Here is a 19506-nt window from a genome sequence, read left to right as displayed (position 1 = left end):
CCGTATCAGCGTGGTCTCCACGCTGGTCTCTCCAGCACATCACCTTCAGGCGGGCCAGACTCTTTAACGTGATGGCTCAGAGCAGCGTTGCCAACCAGTGGTCTGCGCACCACCGGTGGTCCGTGAGGTCCGAAAAGGGTGGCAGCCGTGGTTCTAGGGCAGCGGTTTTCCACCAGGGTGCCGCAAGCATGGTGAGAACGTGCAACACCTGACTGTTCAGTTACTGCCCTGAGACGGCTGTGTCCACACTAGCCGTGACCTCTTTTCCCTGAGACTGTCAGACAAAACAATGGCAACAGCCAACACAGCAATAGCCATCCGGTGTGAATGAAGCAAGATCATACTTTTTTTTTGGTCAGATCAGCCAAAAATATGATTTTTGGTGTGCCTCAGAATTTTAGTCATTAGTTGGCGTGTGCCAGGAGATGAAACGGTGGGAAATCCCTGCTCCAGGGCCTCGCTGCCAGGTCCCTGGCTCGGGCAGGGTCCCTGCCATGTCTGGCTTCCAGTGGGAAGGGGGACGAGTGGAGGAACCAGGTCCAAGGTTTGAGAAACATGTTCCAGAGGGACATATTTCTGTTGCTGAGCATTGACCACATGGCCATACCTAGTTGGGGGGGGGGGGCGAGGGGCGGGGAGGGAAGGGCAGCTGGGACATGTGCACGGTGGAAACTATTTACTAAGGAAGAAGGGGCCTGGGTTTCGGTGGACAGAAGCAGTCCCCTCTGAAAGTAAAAACACAGCCCATGGTTTAGCTTTAATCTCAGCCCACAATCTCCTTCAACTCCCACACTAAACCACCACAGAAAAAGCACACAGTGAAGATCAAAACAGCTGCATTTGCACCAAAAGCCTGAAGGGAATTCCCTAAGGTCCTCTTTGACCCAAATGCATGCCTGTGCCCTCCAGCCTAGAGGTTCTGGAGTCACCCTGGGCTAAGGCTGTTTGTCTAAGCCAGGAACTGCGTTAACTGCCGTGCTTCATCCCTGCCCAGCTGCAGTGGCCCCTGTACCTCTCCGTTCCCAGGGAGGAGCGTAGGAATCAAAGAGTAACCTCCCAGGGGTCTCGGGAGCATATCTGAATATTTAGTGTCAGACTGCACAGCTTCAAGGAATTTTTGTTCTTCATTCAACCTCTCACCTCTTGTTTTAACGAGAGCATTTTTGCAAAACACGGAACAATCTTCTATTCTTGATCTTCTTGATCAAGTGCTTGCTTTGGGGCAGGCTAGGAAGAAGCTAGGAAAATTCCTTGGCAAGTGGAATGGGGAAACAGAGACAGATAACTGAACAAACTGGCCAGGCAGTTTACCACGAGACACAGACGGTCACCAGGGGAGAAAGCCCTAGTAACAGGCAAAATTGGTGCCAGCCCGCCCCCCAGGGCAACCTTTCCTTTCTTGGCATATCCTTGCCTCCCCAGAGATAACACCTAGGCCCCAGGCGGACTTTAGCTCCAGGCCCAGAAAAGCAGCAAATCCAGGTGGGCGACAGCAAGACCACCTGCCATGACTTATGAGCCCCTGCTCTGGCACGGACCAATCAGTGGAGACCATGACCCTGAAAGGACGTACCTGGAAAATATTCCATTGAAATCCTCCCCTAAACTCCCAACCATTAAAAACCCTCAAAATGAAGGTCCTGGCATATGCTTCCCCTCCCAGGAACATGCTCACACCTTTCCCTTCCTCTCTTCCTCCCCCACAGGTGCATATCTCCAAAACTCCAAGGGGCCCCACGAGACTTGCAACCAGGGGAGCAATGGGCAGTGGCATCTCATCCCGGGCTCACCCCTGAACCTGTCTCCAGGGCCCCCTTCTCTCTGACTTCTCAGTGAGCCAATGCAGCCCTGTCTAGTCTCTCTCCTGTTGCTTCTTTTATCCTAAGCCCTTCCTTGTGTCACTGTCCCCAGAGCTAGTAAACATCCTCAGAAAATCACCTGGACTCTTATTGCAACATCTTCCCTGCAGGAAGTCAACAACCCACACACTGCAGGCCGGCCGGCTGGAGGCAGACCCACTCCCAGCCCCAGCTCCGTCCAGTAACAGCTTTACGGGCTCTTCAATGCCACAGCATTTTTTTAAAAAAACTACTCATTTTGGAAATCTTTTTAATTTACAGAAAAGTTGCCAAGATAAACCTAAGGTTTCTATCCACTCTTCATGCAGCTTCTCCTAATGTAAACATCTTACATAACCATAGAACATTGGTCAAACTAACATGTGAACATGGTAACAATATTTTTATTTCTTCATTACCAAACAGCTGCAAATAAGTGTGAAAATCATGTTTCCTAGAATGAACACTCTGAACTTTAAGAACATGTGGACTCAGAGTCCTGGCCGGGCCGTTAATGCAAGCATCATGTCGGTATCATAGAACACCCAGAGGCTATTTTATCTGTTGAGGTATCCACTATATCAGAGGTGTGTGGGGGAGAAAGTTTCTCCTCAAATACCTGATGTTGTCTTTGAAATATATAAATGAGTATATTTCTCTTTTTTAAAATATATTTTTATTGGTTTCAGAGAGGAAGAAAGAGGGAGGGGGAGAGAGAGAGAGAGAGAGAGAGAGAGAGAGGAGAGAAACATCAATGATGAGAGAGAATCATTGATCTGCCACCTCCTGCATGGCCCATAGTGGGATAGAGCCTGCAACCTGGGCATGTGCCCTGACCAGGAATCGAACCGTGACCTCCTGGTTCATAGGTTGACGCTCAACCCCTGGGCCACGCCAGTCAGGCTATCATTATATTTCCTATAACTTTGACTCTTAAAAGATGTTTGGGTCTCTGTTTTAAACCATGAAGTTGGTCGTGTATAGCTTTGAGGCCCTACCAAGATTGGCTCTGTATTAAATGACCTTTGCTGGCTGATAGAGTAACTTCTTGCTTATATTTTCGTCTCTCTCATGTCTTTCCTCTTTGGGCAATTTGCAGGCAGTGTAACAGGGAGCGACATCATTTTATTCATTTGGTCTTGAGCACAGAATTCTCCTGATTTTCATGCTTGTCCTGCCGAGGAACTCGGCTAGGTGTTTGTAGTCTGGAATAGCAACGAGCAGAATTTGGAAATCCTGATCCCTCCTCAGTCGCTGCTGTGCAGCTCTGCCTGGTAAAACTGTCCTTGGGAGCTGGGACAGGAAGTGGCCGCTGTGGGCCCATCAGTCCCCTCTTCAACATGTAAACACGGTCACAGGAAGCTTGGGCTTTACTTGCCATGGAAAGTTCTGCTTCAACCCCAAATCAGCCCGAGAGACAAGTTAGAGCCACAAGAGCTGTGTTTGATTCTGACAGCGACGTTCCAAAAGAGAGCAATTAAAATAATGGAAGTTTGCAGAGCAAACAAACACAAGCCATGGAGTTAAAGCTCTTTCACTTAAAAAAAAAAAAAATTAGAGAGAGGGACCCGTCACGAAGAAAATGGGTGAAAGGGTATCTACATGGTAGCTGTGTCGCCGTTTTTCTTAAATTGAAGATGGCACAAGAAGGAATATTTATTCTGATGGCTTTTAGGCTGATGGTCCTTCCAGTCGTAAGAATCATTAGGGCTCCAAGGCCCCTGGACCTGGGCTTCCACCACCACCATCTGTGGGTTTACAAAGGGTCAGATGGGCCAAGACCCTCAAGGTGGGTAGAAGCAGCTTGTTTTAGGGTATTCATGGTCAAAACACCCCCTGACCTGGGCCATTCGCAATGCCTGGCACGTTTGCAGAAGATGCTCTATCATTAGCCCCGTATCGGGGACTGGGGGAGAAAGAGAGAGAGGCTACGAAACGGAAAGGAAAGCAAAGCATCCCATTACCCAAATGGTAGTACAACCTGCTGACATCTTCCACTCAGGGAAGTGGGGACAGCTTTCCTGCTCTACAGTGTTCTGGCTCGTGTTTCAGCTTACTAGTATCATGGGAAATCAGTTACCCCAATATCTAGTATGCAGGGATGGATTGTCTCCCAAGTCCATTTTTGCCCATTCGTAACAATATTGTGTACTAATGAATGGAGTTTTAAAAAAAAAAGGGCAAATTTCAAAATATATGCACCTTTTCATTCATTATTACTTAAACAAAGATTGACAAGGAAGTAAATTTAAATCTTACAGAATCATAGAATCATCTAGAATTTTCTAGATCAGCATTGTCCAACTAAAATATAATGCAAGCCACATATATAATTTGTAAATTTTTTAGTAGCCACATTAAAGAGAGTAAAATGAAACAGTAAAAAGGATATTTAGGTGATTTTTTTTTTTAAAGAAAAGCAAGTAAGAATGTATGGACTGCAGCAAACATATACTTAGGAGAGTGAAACAAGGAAGTAATAGGAGAGCTAGGCTAGGCTGCCTTAGCTCACTGGGAAGTCAGATAATAGGGGGCGTTGGAGACAGGTTCGGGGTTAGCCTGGGATGAGCTACCACTGCCCATTGCTCCCCTGGTTGCAAGTCTCATGGGCTCCCACAGAGGTTAGGGGATACGTGCCAGGGTAGGGGGAGGAGACAGGGAAGGGAACGCATCCAGGAGAGATTTCATTTAACCCACTATTCCAAAATATTATTTCAACATGTAATTAATATAAAAGTTGTTAATGAGGCATTTTATACTCTTCATTGCATAGCATACTAATTCTTTGAAATCTGGTGTGCATTTTACACTCATATCACATTCCAGTTCAGACTAGTTGTATGTCAAGTGCTTAATAGCCGCATGTGGCTACTGGCTGCCGTGTTGATCAGTACATCTCTAGAAATAAATATTAAAAGTCAGTGAGTTGCATTATGAAGAATAGGCCAGACAGGGTGGAAATATTAAATTATTTTGAAGGAGGTGAGGACAAGACTAGACAGTTTTTATGAGGTATATTTCCTTATGTGAGAAAACTGTAATTACCTTCTAGGCAATGAATTAACATGAAAAATGTTATCCATTAGCAAAGGTGGCCTCATATTATATGCCATTATACAGACTAGCTTTAAAGGTTTCACTCCTGTCATTGGTAATTTTGGAAGGTGTTTAATTTGGGGCAGTAAGCTTGGCCAACTACTACAGCCACCAACTAGCTCATGTTCTGTTTTCTGAAGGGCCTGGCTGGCAGTCTGAGGAATGGGCTGGTCGGTCCAGGGGCCGAGAATACGGCTGACCCTTGAACAGAGCGGGGGTTCTGGGTGCTGACCCCAGCCCAGTCGAAAATCTGCGCATAACTTTTGATTCCCCCAAAACTTAACTTGTCCCTCAGAATCTTCAGGGGATTGGTTCCAGGACCCCCAGATACCAAAATCTATAGATGCTCAAGTCTGCATCTGCAGGCTCCCAGTCAGAAACAGAGCAGGTACATCAACAAATCAACAAACGACAAGTGTTGGCGAGGATGCGGAGAAAAAGGAACCCTCGTGCACTGCTGGTGGGAATGCAGACTGGTGCAGCCACTGTGGAGAACAGTATGGAGTTTCCTCAAAAAACTGAAAATGGAACTCCCATTTGACCCAGTAATCCCACTCCTAGGAATATATCCTAAGAAACCAGAAACACCAATGAGAAAGGATATATGCACCCCTATGTTCATAGCAGCGCAATTTACAATAGCTAAGATTTGGAAACAGCCTAGGTGCCCATCAGCAGATGACTGGATCAGAAAACTATGGTACATCTACACAATGGAATACTATGCTGCCATAAAAAAGAAGGAATTACTACCATTTGTAGGCACCTGGATGGAATTAGAGAACATTATGCTAAGTGAAATAAGCCAGTCAATGAAAGAAAAATACCACATGATCTCACTCATTTAGGGATAATGAAAAACATTATAAACTGATGAACAAAAAGATAGTTACAGAGGCAGTAAAGCATCAAACAGACTGTCTAATTACAGCAGTAAGGTTAGGGAGAGGTGGGGGAAATAAGAGATCAACTGAAGGACTTGTAGGCATGCATATAAGAGTAACCAATGGATGCAAAACATTGGGGGGTGAGGGCATGTATGGGAGTGGGGTGGGGGGGGCAATGGTAAGATATGTACACATATAATACCTTAATAAAAATTTGGAAAAAAACAACAACAACAGAGCAGGTATTTATTTTAAAAGATCTGCGTGTAAGTGGACCCACACAGTTCAAACCTATGTAATTCAAGGATCAGCTACATGGCCTGGCAGTGCAACATGTGATTCCTTCCTTGGAGCAGGACCCAATCCATGCTGCTGTTTGACTCAGCCACGAAGCGACCCCCCTTTACCTGAGTTTCACATCCCACTTTGCCCCGCCTTTGAAAGTATGAAAGGCACTATCACTCCCAGCTGCCCAGCATGGACTCCTCTAAAATCACTACCAGTTTTTTGTTCCTCTTTCATTCCTAGGTCCCAGTATTGGCTGGCTTACCTAGAGTGACAGTGAGTACTAGTAAATGAGTCTCTATTGTGTTCATTTTCACCAGTCCTGATAATGAGCATTTGCCAAGAGTTATATAACTATGAAATATAGTCTTCTATACTGGAGAGAAGGTTGATTCTTGTCTAGCCAGAAAACCATAATCTACCCTGGAAACCAGTGTATGTGGATCTCTGGGGGAGGTTGATCGAGAGCCTTCCAGTGCCCTAACTTCATAGACAATATTCCGACTTATATTTGGTCCTAACTCATGGCCTCATTCGACCCTTGGGACCTTGAAGGATCTTCATATACTTTCTGTTAATGCCCAGTTGTGAAAGTGTGATCAACCTCATGGTTATGGTTGTGGTGGATGCCAAAAGGAAGAAAACCTTGTTATGTCTGCTCCTCCTTTGAACTGCCCAGGATTTTCTTAACACCATTCCCAAATGTGGGCAGCCTCCTTTGCAGCAAGCACACCTCAGTGCCTGGCTGCTTCTTGGATTTTTGCCACCCTCAAGTTGGATCATGCTTTTTAGGACAAGTGCATTTTAACTACTATAACCCATCTGTGTTTTAGGCCATAAAATTGTTATGGGGCAAGCAGAAAGAATATTGCAAAAGCTTTAAAAATTTGTGGCAAACGTGTACCATGTGGTAGTGGTTGTGCTGATCAATTACTCATTTGCCACACTTTCTTACCATTCTTCCTTGTTGACCCAAGTTAGTTCCTTTATTTTACATTCAGTAATTTTAATATTTGCCTTATAACTTGGCACTAATATTTGCCATGGATAGAAACTCTTTAGAAAAAGTCAAGATGTTGAAGGATGCAGACTTGATGGATTCTTTATATTCTAGAAATATGAGTACCAGCTGTTTGGTGACGTTTATTATACAGTGAAATAAAATTCATGTTCCTCTTAAAAGATGATCATTAATCTATATTCTTGTTATTGTGTTTGTCTTGTTTTAACCTTCCAAATGTAAATTTCACTCTTCTAATTCTTTAAAAACCCATAAACATGGATTTTGGTGGTAAGATAATCTACCAAAATGATATTAATCACACTTGTTTATACAAGGCTTTTTGTTTCTGTATATCTGGGAGCTCATCAAGGGGGATATGTCGATCCTGCCTTACAAATGAAGATGTTTGGAACTTTATGTTTCAGCAAAATAGCTTTGGAATGGTTAAATCTCATGCAGGACCTTTATGGGCCTAAGATCTCAGTGCTATGGGCACTAAGTAACCTTTAGACTTCACAGATATTCTCTGCTCATAACCTCTTCTAAACACAAGCAGCCTCGTTTCCTTAAAAATACATTATTTTCTCATAATTGAATTCCTATGTTTATTAATAATTTAATTATATGATTCCACTGTCATGTTATCTAACGTTACATGGGGGGGGGGTGTTGTGGTTAATCAGACATGCTCTGTAACAGCGTAACTCCATATACAACACAATGGAATGTCGGCTTCCAAGTGAGATTTCGAGACACGTGGTGAGAGGCTAAGTTTGAAAGGGGATGTGGGTCTTAATAGTTGGGTTTTTCTTGCTCAGGATTAGAAAAATATTAACCATGCAACACTTTCTCCAGTGCTGTTTACTAGTAAAATGCAAATTGTCAGCATCCATTGAGTAAGTAGCAGTAAGGTTCCAGGATGGAGGCTTAAACCTTTGTGGAATGCCCAAAATGAAGAAGTGTTTTGCAAGCTTCCATAAGAATCACCTCAGGTGCATTTTAGGCCCATAAGAATCAGTTGTGGTGCTTGTTAAAGCTACAGACTCCTGATGCCCTGGCCGCTGAGCTTTTAATTCAGAAAACCGGGACCAATCTGCATCGGTTAGTCATCCCAGGTGGTCCCATTTTGAGGAGATGGTTGCAGTGCCTCGCAAACCCTAACGCGTGTGCACACAGCACCAGCATCTTGTCCAAGTGCAGACTGAAGTTCAGTAGGTCTGGGTGGTGCCTGAGACCACATTTCTAGCATGGTCCCAGATGATACTTTAGAAACTCTAACACCTACCACGGTACCTCTGCATGTCCTTCTGTAACTAACTCTCTGCCTCTGTTTTTGACCCTATATATTTGGGGTGGGTTTTAACCTTTAAGTTTTCTGTTTGATGTCATTTTAAAATACCTTGCTTATCTCGTCCTTTTTCTTTTTTTTTCTTTTAATGCATTTAGATGTCCACCAGTTGCATCTTGATGTGCCATTAGCTGTAACCGAAGATCCAGATCCCAAGACCACAGCCAAGCATTCCCGCTGCCAAGAACGGAAGACGATGGAGCTCTCCGACAGCGACCGCCCGGTCAGCTTCGGCTCCACGTCGTCGTCGGCTTCTTCCCGGGACAGTCATGGTTCCTTTGGCAGCCGAATGACCTTGGTTTCAAACAGCCACTTGGGCTTGTTTCCCCAGGATAAGGAAGCAGGGGCCATCAAACTGGAGCTGATTCCAGCCAGGCTGGTTTCCAGCAGCGAGCTGCAGAGAGATAGCCTGGCCGGGCAACAGAGCCCGGACGCTGGCAGCGAGAGGCAGCCCTGGGCCCAGCGGAGGGTGGAGGCCCACGGGGCCGCCAAAACAAGTGCCGAATCGGCCACCAGCCCCAAGCTCCTCTACGTGGACAGAGTTGTTCAGGAAATCCTGGAGACTGAAAGGACGTATGTGCAAGATTTAAAAAGCATCGTAGAGGTAAGGCAAACTTTTTTTTTTAGTTTGTTTTGCAGGATAAATAAGCTTGCAAAATAAAAAGCAAAGCCAGCTGTGGGGGATGTGTTGTCTCCTAAGATGCAGAAATGGTGTGAAAGTTCAAACAGGTCATAACTTAAGAGAAACCCTAAGGCAGTACTCACTGTGTTAGAATCCTCTTAACGTTTGCATTAACGAGTTGATGATGTGTTAGGAGCAAGAATGATGATACCAATGTATTTACCTGTGTGTTGTGCTAACAACTCCTGCACCAGCGACCTGAGGGCCTGGCAGGTAGCGGAGCGGACAGGATGGGGTGGGACTGCAGGCCTCCTGCGTTGCAGGCGTCATGTGTACCTGGACTGCGCCCATCAGGCTGCCTTCGCCCTAACCACAACTCCCTACTGGGGTCTGGGATTCCAAAAATATAGATACCTAGGTCCCACCTCTGGAGACCGTCATTTCATGAGCCTGGGGTGTGGCCTGGAGGTGGAGTTGTGAAAGCTCCCAGGTGATTCTGATAAGCAGACAAGCTTGGGAACTGCTGTTCTAATCCGGGCTGTTCTTGGTGCCGGTTGGCATTTGGTGGAAAGTGATGACACTTGGAGAAAATCCGTGGGCTCTGTCCTGGGAATTTCTGTTCACTTCTGCAGCGAACAAGTTTGCAGAAATTATTTGACTGTGCAAATCGAGCTCCACTTATGTGCCAGCTTTCGTACTGTGGAAATTCAGTTTTTAATTTGACTTTGATTTATAGGTAGCTTTTGAAGGATTAACTAAGACTTAGCAGAATAGCTCAGATGTTAACTCATTCACAATTAATGATGAAAATGTTAATATTTTAAAGACATACTGTAAGGCTACATCCACTTTGCTGCCTAGTGATATACCAAATCCTGTCATTTGTTAGTGCCTACTTCCTGTTTTAGACTTTTATTCTGAAATGTTTCAGAAAATAGTAGGACATTTACTGATGAGAACATTCCCCACCAAATACATACATTCTTATAGCATTAGCAAAAGAAAAAAATATATATATATATATTCTAAGGCATGATTGTGTGCCGAGTTCCACAAATAATAGAACCAGACACTGTCGACTAAAAATAGCTATGACGTAACTTCCCAGTAAAAACAGAAAAATCAATTGATGCTCAATCAAAACAATATGTGATACCAAATGTCAAATAAGCCCAACCAATTGCTTTTTTTAAATTTCAACAATGATGTCATTTGTACTTGAGAAGAAATACCTGTGAAACTGCCAAAAATTTTACAACCTATTAGGAAATATGTGGTTGTCAAAGCTTTCTTTAGTCTTTCCCTTCTTCTTCTTCTCCTTTTTGGAAACTTTTCCACCTAATCAAAACTCGCTAAACGGAGAGAGAAGCCTTTAGCTATGGAACTGAGAGTCCTTGAACAATCTTGCTTTTTCTGGGCTGGTTGGTCCACCTTGGGTGAGAAGTAATAAGGTAAAATACGAATGGAAGAAAGCGGGTCAAGGGAACTTGCACATAGGTTGCCATGTCTGCAGGTTCCAGATTTGCAATCCTTTCTTTTTCCCCGAATAAATCCTTTTTGGTGATGAGAAGAAAAAATATAAATAAAAGAGAGAATGTTTGCTAAGAAAGTTTCAGTAAAACTTCTATTTCAAGCTGTCCAAATGTTCTTGCCCTTTTTTCTTTATCCACGAATTAACCATGTTTTGCATGAGGCCTTGATGGGCATTTTCTATAAAATCCACAGATAGTAAGTATTTTAGGCTTTCTAGGCCCTGAGGTCTGTCACAGCTACTCAGGTCTGCCATTGTAGCTCAAAAGCAGCCAAGAGCCCTGGCTGGTTTGGCTCAGTGGATAGAGCGTCAGCCTGTGGACGGAAGGGTCCCAGGTTTGATTCCGGTCAAGGGCATATGCCTGGGTTGCGGGCTTGATCCCCATTCGGGGACGTGCAGAAGGCAGCTGATCAATGATTCTCTCTCATCATTGATGTTTCTATCTCTCTCTTCCTCTCCCTTCCTCTCTGAAATTAGTAAAGAAATATTTAAAAAAAAAAAAAAAAAAAAAAAAAAGCAGCCAGGAATGGGTATGGACGTTGCAGTAAAACTTTAGGGCCTGCCCTAGCCGGTTTGGCTCAGTGGATAGAGAGTCGGCCTGTAGACTGAAAGGTCCCAGGTTCGATTCTGGTCAAGGGCATGTACCTTGGTTGCGGGCACATCCCCAGTAGGGGGTGTGCAGGAGGCAGCTGATCGATATTTCTTTCTCATCAATGTTTCTGGCTCTCTATCCCTCTTCCTTGCTCTCTGTAAAAAAATCAATAAAATATATTTAAAACAAACAAACAAACAAAAAAAAACTTTAGGGCCAGATTGCACCCAAAGGCCATTGTATGCCGACCACTACAATAGACTGTAAATGTGTGCCTGTGGTTCATCAACTGTAAAGTGAGACTAATAAGTAGTACCTGCTTCATTGGGTTAATTAGATGATATATGAAAAGCTGTTACAATAGTGCCTGGCACATGGTGAGTAATTAATAAATAGAAATCATCATCCTCACCAGCCTCTTTTGAATTTGCTGGTAGAGAGTTAACTATACCGTCTTACCTAAGGCCTTTCAGAAAAATAATCAGATTAGTCAACTCACTGCAGCAGAAATTTAATTAGGAAAAAAATTTTAGACTCGTTTTTTTCCTTTATTAAGGGTAGCCAATTACAGCAGGTCCTGAAATAACATCATTTCTTTGTGTTTTATCATTATAACATTGATGAGATGCCTTAGGAATTTAACTCATTTGTATCCATTCGCCTCTGGTAAAATTGGTTTCGTTACACGTCTTCAAGTTACAAAACCTACCCACGACATGAAGCTAGGATTTACTGTATTTTTCCACTTGCAGCAACTCTACCCAATAAAGGTAGTTAAAATGGGTATTTTTTAAGAATACAAAATGCTAATAGTCTAATCATTTATAGAGGTGATGGTAAGTCGCTTATCATTTCTGCACAGTTCAGACTTCTGTACTCTGCTTTATCAAGTCCCATCTAAGCAATATCCTATCCTTCAATAGTCACTCTCGGTTTTGTAAATTTCCTTCATTGCCGGAGCTCCGAGGAAAGGCTGCTCTTTGTATGGATGTATCCAGTTCGTTGGAAGGGGAACCCTCTTACACTGGGAAGCAAGCCTTCTACTAGTATATTTGTGCAGAATGAGAAGGGAAACGCAGGAAGCACGCCTTGGGAGTTCGTGCCGTGATTCGATCATTTGTTCGTCCTAGAGACTTAGCTCATAGGCTCGCGAGGTGACCAAGACCTGGAGGGAGTGGGATCTGCGTTGGCTTTTGTCCTAGGCCAGCCCTCCCTCACGTACAACACTGTGGACTGGAGGTGTTTCTGATGAAGCTTGGCTTCCTAGTGATCCTGTTGGAGACAAGAGTGTTGGGTGTGGAAGGGGCAGTTCCTGTCTCTGCCACTCTCTCCCGTAGCTATAAAGGACTGACTCCACATGGGCCTCCTCTGGACCAGCTCTAACTGCTTAGGATACTGGACAAGAAGAGAATGGTCTTGAACCCAGGGAGAAGCCTAATGAGAAGAGGTGACTTGTCATAGATGGTATTGTCTTGGTATTTGCAGATGTCCTCACTCAAAACCCTCCCTCCAGGTTCAATAACATTTATTATACCGACACTTTGTATGAGGTTCATGGAGACAAAAGTTCTTGAATGCTGAGGGAAATATGTGTTCAATGCTAGCGCATAGGACTTGGCAGGGATTGGCTTTAATGAAGGCTTGTTATGTGGGTGGATTTAATAAAGAACTTACACTGTGGTAGTTGGCACAATTTAATGTACATTTTCGTTTACGTGGCATTTGAGCACTTTTATTTGAATGTCTCTATTTGTTTTTTCCTCTAGGGCTTTTACCATAATGGGCGAGTGAGATCTTTCTTAAAACCATTTAAGGTCTGTGATAATTTAGAAGCAAACATGCTAAATAGGTTTCTCCTTATGTAGAAACTGTTCCTCAAATAGCACAGCTGATCCCTGCATATAATCCCCAGATCTCACTGACTGTTCATTTCCGTGTCTCTTTTTGTGTTGTTACGCCTCCTTCCTCCCTATCCTAGCTCACTCTCATCTCTTGCCACCCAACAGTGACAAAAACTTAGAAGGTGGGAACACAGTGGTTTGAGTGTCATTCTCTTCTGCTGTTTGCAATCTCCTGTGGGAAGGAGGGAGGGCAGGGACCTGGGCTTTCCTCTCTTGCCATGCCTAATGGGTTTGACCACTTTAAATGTTCTGTTAATACCTTCTGATTGATTGCTAATGAGCAATGAAAATAGTTCAAGGCGAGCAGCATTCAGCAAAACCAAGTGAGCCAGAGGTTTGCAGAGTTGCCATGCAAAAGTAGCTGTTGGCTGCTCACAAGAATTCATGTGTATTTAATGACCGATGGCAGTTTAGGTTATTCAGTTACATAAACATTTTTATAGCTGAATATCCTCCTATCTAATAAAAGAGCAATATGCAAATTAACCATCACTCTGCTACACCCACAAGCCACGCCCACAAGCCAATCAGGAGTGAATATGCAAATAAACCCAACCAAGATGGCTACGGCCACAGAGAGCAGGAGGGAGGCTTGGGTTTCCCCGCAATGGAGGAAGCCAAGCTTTCTGCCTGTCCTTGCCGGCCTAGGCCTCCACTCAAGGCTACAAAGTTTCAATGATAGAAGATACATAAACCCAAACAGAAATGGCAGCAGCCATGGTGCTGGAAAGAGCAGGAGGCTAGGGTTGCCCCAGTGATGGAGGAAGCCAAACTTTCCACATACCCTGGCCGGCCCAGGCCTCCACTTAAGGCTACAAAGTTTCAATTATAGAAGATACATAAATCCCAATAGAAATGGCTGCCGCCACAGAGCAAGCAGAAGGCTTGGCTCCACTCCAGGCTACAAAGTTTCAATTGTAGAAGATAAATAAACCCCAGACACCAGGGCCTCTGCTTGGGTCGCCAGGGGGCGTGGCCGGCCTGCAAACCACCACAGGCCCCTCACCCAGGCTGCCCCACACCCCAAGGGAACCCCCACCCTGACCCGGGACACCCTTCAGGGCAAACCAGCTGGCCCCCACCCATGCACCAGGCCTCTATCCTATCTAAAAAAGAGTAATATGCAGATTGACCATCACTCCAACACACAAGATGGCTGCCCCCATGTGGTCAAAGATCCTGCCCCCATGTGGACAAAAGATGGCCGCCACAAGATGGCCAGCAAGGGAGGGCAGTTGGGAGGGACCAGGCCTGTAAGGGAGGGCAGTTGGGGGCGATCAAGCCTGCAGGGGAGGGCAGTTAGGGGTGACCAAGCCGGCAGAGGAGGGAAGTTGGGGGTGACTGGGTCTGCAGGGAAAGGCAGTTGGGAGGAACCCAGGCCTTCAGGGGAGAGCAGTTGGGTGGGACCAGGGCTGCAGGGGAGGGCAGTTAGGGGTGACCAGGCCTGAAGGAGAGGGCAGTTGGGGGGGACCCAGGCCTGCAGGGGAGCACAGTTGGGGGGGACCAGGCCTGCAGGGGAAGGCAGTTAGGAGTGACCAGGCCTGCAGGGGAGGGCAGTTAGGGGTGACCAGGCCTGCAGGGGAGGGCAGTTAGGGGCAAACAGGCTGGCAGGGGAGCAGTTAGGCATCAATCAGGCTGGCAGGGGAGTGGTTAGGAGGTGATCTGGCTGGCAGGCAGAAGCGGTTAGGAGCAATCAGGAAGGCAGGCAGGCGAGCAGTTGGGAGCCAGCAGTCCTGGATTGTGAGAGGGATGTCCGACTGCCCACCGGGATCGGGCTTAAACAGGCAGTTGGACATCCCTCGAGGGGTCCCACATTGGAGAGGGTGCAGACTGGGCTGAGGGACACCCCCCCTCCCCCGTGCATGAATTTCGTGCAACTTATGACCAGACTTTGAGTCAAAACGAAGGAACGTTATTTGAAATACCTCCATTGGTCAGACTCTCTTGAAAAATTGGTAGGCAGCAAGTGTTACCAATGCTTTGAGACTTTGCATCATCTCATGGATTCCGACAGCTGTAAATATACTGCATAACTACCACTTCTAAATTTTCTACAGATGTGCCTTAATAACAGCAAACACACAAAAAGTTATATTGACAGCTGTGTGCTCAAAGAAGGTAGGAAACATTTTTGTGAACTGGCAGTCTCTACAATGCTTTATATATACAGTTTACCCTTGAACAAAGTGGTTTGAACTGCATTGATCCACGTATACATGGATTTTTTTTTCAATAAATATACAGCCAATCCTCCATACCCTTGGGTTTCACATCTGTAGATTCAACCAACCTCATATTGAAAACAATATTTTTTAGCCTCGATTGGGAATCTGCAGGTATGACACTACCTAAAAGCAAAGGCAAAATTAGGGCATTGGAATTAAGTTCAGACTGTTCCCTGATATATTAATTGTGTGGGAACAAATGGATGTTTTCAAAACAAAGTTAAAGCTGAACTGACCGTGCTTATACTTCAAAGTGTTATGACTTACAAATAGGTCTCACCACACCCCTGACCCCTTTGCTTAGACAAGACGATTAAAGAATTCTAGACTGGTTGTTAGAAAACATGGTTTCCCATTTATATTAAGTAAGACTAATAAAGACGATGACAAATATCCTAATGCATTTTTCTTGCCACCTTATAAGAAAAAAACATGCTTTAAAAGAATTTCAATCTTTCTTGGCAGTTTAGAGTTTATTCATATTTTTAAAAACTTTAACAAATAGATTTTTACCCTAATCTTAAACCAACAAACACGATTACTTATAAATACAAATAGTTAGAAATATTTCATTACTGAAAAGATTTGCACTATTTGATCAAATATTCTTGCACAAACTATAGCATTTGATGTCTATGAAACTTTTTTTAATGTTTTTTTTTTTATTGATTTTAGAGAGAGAGAGAGTAGGATACAGAAAAAGAAACACCTCAATGAGAGATAATCTGCCTCCTGCACGCCCCCTACTGGGGATTGAGCCCGAAACCAGGGCATGTGCCCTGACCAGGAATCGAACCAGGGACCTCTTGGTTCATACATGGGTCAATGCTCAACCACTGAGTCTTAAGGAGATTTAAGAGGTAACTATTAGTGTTTCTGATATTAAAATTAGAAAAATATTTTGCACCTACACTTACAGATTCAGTTAGACAGTATATTAAAGGAAAGGATTAACTTACAGCATAAATGGAGGTGAGGGGACATAGAAACTACTTTTCACAGACATAACTGAGTATGTTCATTTTTTTTTTAATGACCAAGCACTTGTACAAATGCCTGCAACTAAAAAGTCCCTTCCCATTCGATCAGCCTTTTCTTTTAAGACAACATTTTGATTTTTTAATGAAAAAGCATTTCAAAAACTTCAGTTAACTCTGGTGATTGAATAGCTATTATTACTAGTCCGCTGAAGAACTGTTAATATGTTTCAGAGACTGCCTGTGGGCAAAATTCTATTGAAGATTTGCTAGAACAGGTCCTGTTCAGTTGAACCCGAATCATGCTGCCTTTGGGTGTGTGCCATCTTGAATATTCAGTTAGACTGAGTGGGTAGAAAATTACAGAATTCAGGAAATTAGGTTCTAAACCAACCAACCTTCAGCTGGGAGAAGTTTTCCCATGCCCAGAAATTTCTTCCAAAGAACAGATGTTGCTTGCACCTTTGTGATAAATGAAACAATAGACATTTAAAGGCAGCACAGATTACCTCCTTCTCCCCCCACCCCATGGAATATAACAAAATGATGAAAAGCTAAAATCTGCAAGAACTAAATCCAAATCCTGGCTCTGCCCTTTCGCTATAGGATCTTGGACAAGTCTAAGTTCTGTTGTGTGTGTTTTCACCTATAAAAGGAAATAATAGGATTTTTGTGAAATTTAAATAAGTTTATCCACGCAAAATGCTTAGCGAAGTGCTGGGCATATAGTAGGCACTCAAATAAGAGCTGGTATTATTATTATTACTGGTATTATTTGGACAAAGCCAGTAATTTTGGGTAGGTTTTTAAGTATCATAATATTGTTGTGCTTTCTAATCTATGTTAAATTATTCGTCCTAGAAATTATTTTGCCTTTGCAATTTAGAAAGAATATATCCTGTGGTTTTTAGTTTGCCTGGCATACCTACGTGTAGTTGGGATGCATTCAGATATCATAACGGGCTGCAATGTGGGGTGAAATCATTTTCAGAATTTTGGCTGGAGCTGAGTCCAGGTGAGACTGGCTCAGGGAAGGGGCCCTGGCCTGTGCTCCGGTGCCATGCTGGCAGGCAGCGGTGTGCCCGGGGACAAGCGGCCAGGCTGACCTCAGCTTCGTCCTCTGTAAATGAGTCCAATTCACAAGCTGAACCCTAAGAATGACAGGAGACTGCATCTCCGCCAGCCTCGGCGCTCAAGAATGGAACCAGGAAATAAGCAAGTGCTTTGAGCAGGCAAAACAGATATTTCAAACGCCGAACAGTAAATCCTTGTCTTTGCCCAGGAGAGGCCCCAGGCTCCCCCTAAGAGCCTGTTTACCACCCATGCTTAAAATCAGCTTCATTATTTGGTTTCCTAGCCCCCAGCAAAGGTGGGGGTGGGAGGGGATGGATGTGACAACCACAAAGGAACAGAGCAAAGAACCCCTTAGTTGATGAATTCGTATAAGGCCACTTAGGATGGGTGGGGACTCACCTCAGTCCCCCTGGTGAATTTTACTCATAATCATGGCCCAGCCATGACCCAAGTCCTTGTTGATGAGTCTGAATAGCAAGAAAATTTTATTATGGTTGGTGCAGCGCCTAAACGATATTGTCTGATGCCTAGCCTTCCTAAACAAAGCAGTTATTCAGTTATAATAATTGACTTTGTAAATGGTTTTCACTAACATAAAATATACATAATGTCTATAACTCACCATTTTGACAATTCATTGGCATTGAACACATTCACAATGTTGCACACTGTCCATTTCTAGAACTTTCTTATCATCCCAAGCAGAAACTCTGTGCCCACTAAACAATAGCTCCCTATTCTCCTCTTCCCCGGGCCCTGGCAACCTCCAGCCTGCTTTCTGTCTCTGCAGTGGCTGGAATCATACAATATTCGTCCTTCTGTGTCTGGCTTGTTTCACTTATCAACATGTTTCCCAGGTTCACCGTGTGGTAGATCATGTCAGCGTTTCATTAACTATCATTAGCTTTTAATACTTAGAGGAAAATCTTGTACAGTAGCTGGTCCCTTAACAGAAATGAGATGACACTTTATGAAAAATGAGAACCATTTTTACCCCGTAAGGGAAAGAATTATGAAAGGAATAAAGGCATGATGAGAAATAGCAAGCATCTCTCCAACCCAAAGCCAGGTGGAATGCTTGTTCTAAAGGTGAGGATTCTTTGCTTTGTTAAATTAATATAAAATAATTCATAACAATTCTTGGGCTTGAATCATAGGCCCCCTTCCCCCAAAAAATAGGCCACATGCAGCCCAAGTCTGCGACTTCAAATGGCAAAATCACACTGAAGCAAAATCACTCTTTCATTTTCTCCGCGTGCTACCTAAAAGGACGTGTGTGTGTGTGCGCACGTGTGTGTGTGTGTGTGTGTGTGTGTTGGAAGAGGCAGCGTGAGTCATTCCTTTAAAACTACACTTTAAAGTATTTTCTTCTGAAACAAGCCTTTTTTCCTCTTTGGAGCAACAAGAAACGTTACCAGTGTTCCTCCAGCTTTATAAAGGGGCTCGAATTCTGCTGTTAACCTTTCAGAGCGCTCAATGGGAGATGAGTCGGAGGGCAGCCTGGCCCAGCGGCAGCCCACAGTAAACAGGGAACCGCTGCAAAGACTGCGGCCTTTGTCCTCGTGCAGCAGCAGCGGATAAATCACTCGCCTGGGTCTGTTGAGAGCCTCCTGCATGGGGTTCCAAATGCAAATGCACAGGGAGGAAGGGGCGAGAGTTAATCTACTTTTGATTAGGGAAGCCTTTCTTTTCTTGGGCAAAGGGGGAGTGGGGTGGGCGGGCCGAGCCTCAAGCAGGGAATGCTTGGTTTGGGACCTTGGGCATCGTGGAGAGGTTGTGTGGTGAAAATGCTGTTGGGAGACAAAGGGGAGGGGAGGGCGCCAAAGAGGAATGCGGGGTTGGGTTACAGTTCTATAGGACTTTGGCCACTTAGAGAGCTGGAGAGACCAGCCCAGGGACGGGGACGGCGGGGGGGGGGGGGGGGGGGGGGGGGGGGGGGGTAGTTAACCCTCGCCTTCCCAGGCTCGGCTGGGCCCTGTTCGCAGGTGGACCCAGTGTCCAGGAGCCTCTCATTCTGCAGACATGCAGACACGCGGTGCCCAGCGAGCTGCAGCTTGAGCCCTGCCAGTGGCTCCCCTCCGTCTTGAGGCGGACAAGGGGCCACATAGATTCCCAGAGCACTGTGGG

At 44.6% G+C, this 19506-nt stretch overlaps 1 protein-coding gene across 4 annotated transcripts in view; it reads left to right on the top strand.

The window, feature by feature from the left end:
• PLEKHG1 (pleckstrin homology and RhoGEF domain containing G1) overlaps positions 1-19506 on the top strand; it is a 201611-nt gene that overhangs the window by 118883 nt on the left and 63222 nt on the right. For all 4 annotated transcript variants that reach the window (XM_080665864.1, XM_080665865.1, XM_080665863.1 and 1 more), the window contains one exon: positions 8556-9061. In XM_080665864.1, the coding sequence (XP_080521990.1) occupies positions 8654-9061 (408 nt within the window). In that variant the 5' untranslated portion in view covers positions 8556-8653. The remainder of the gene's footprint in view (positions 1-8555; positions 9062-19506) is intronic.

This window comes from Plecotus auritus, assembly GCF_963455305.1.
Source record: "Plecotus auritus genome assembly, chromosome: 4".
NCBI classification, from domain to species: domain Eukaryota; kingdom Metazoa; phylum Chordata; class Mammalia; order Chiroptera; family Vespertilionidae; genus Plecotus; species Plecotus auritus.
Note: the sequence above shows the minus strand (reverse complement) of the source record. Positions and strands in the feature narration are given on the sequence as shown.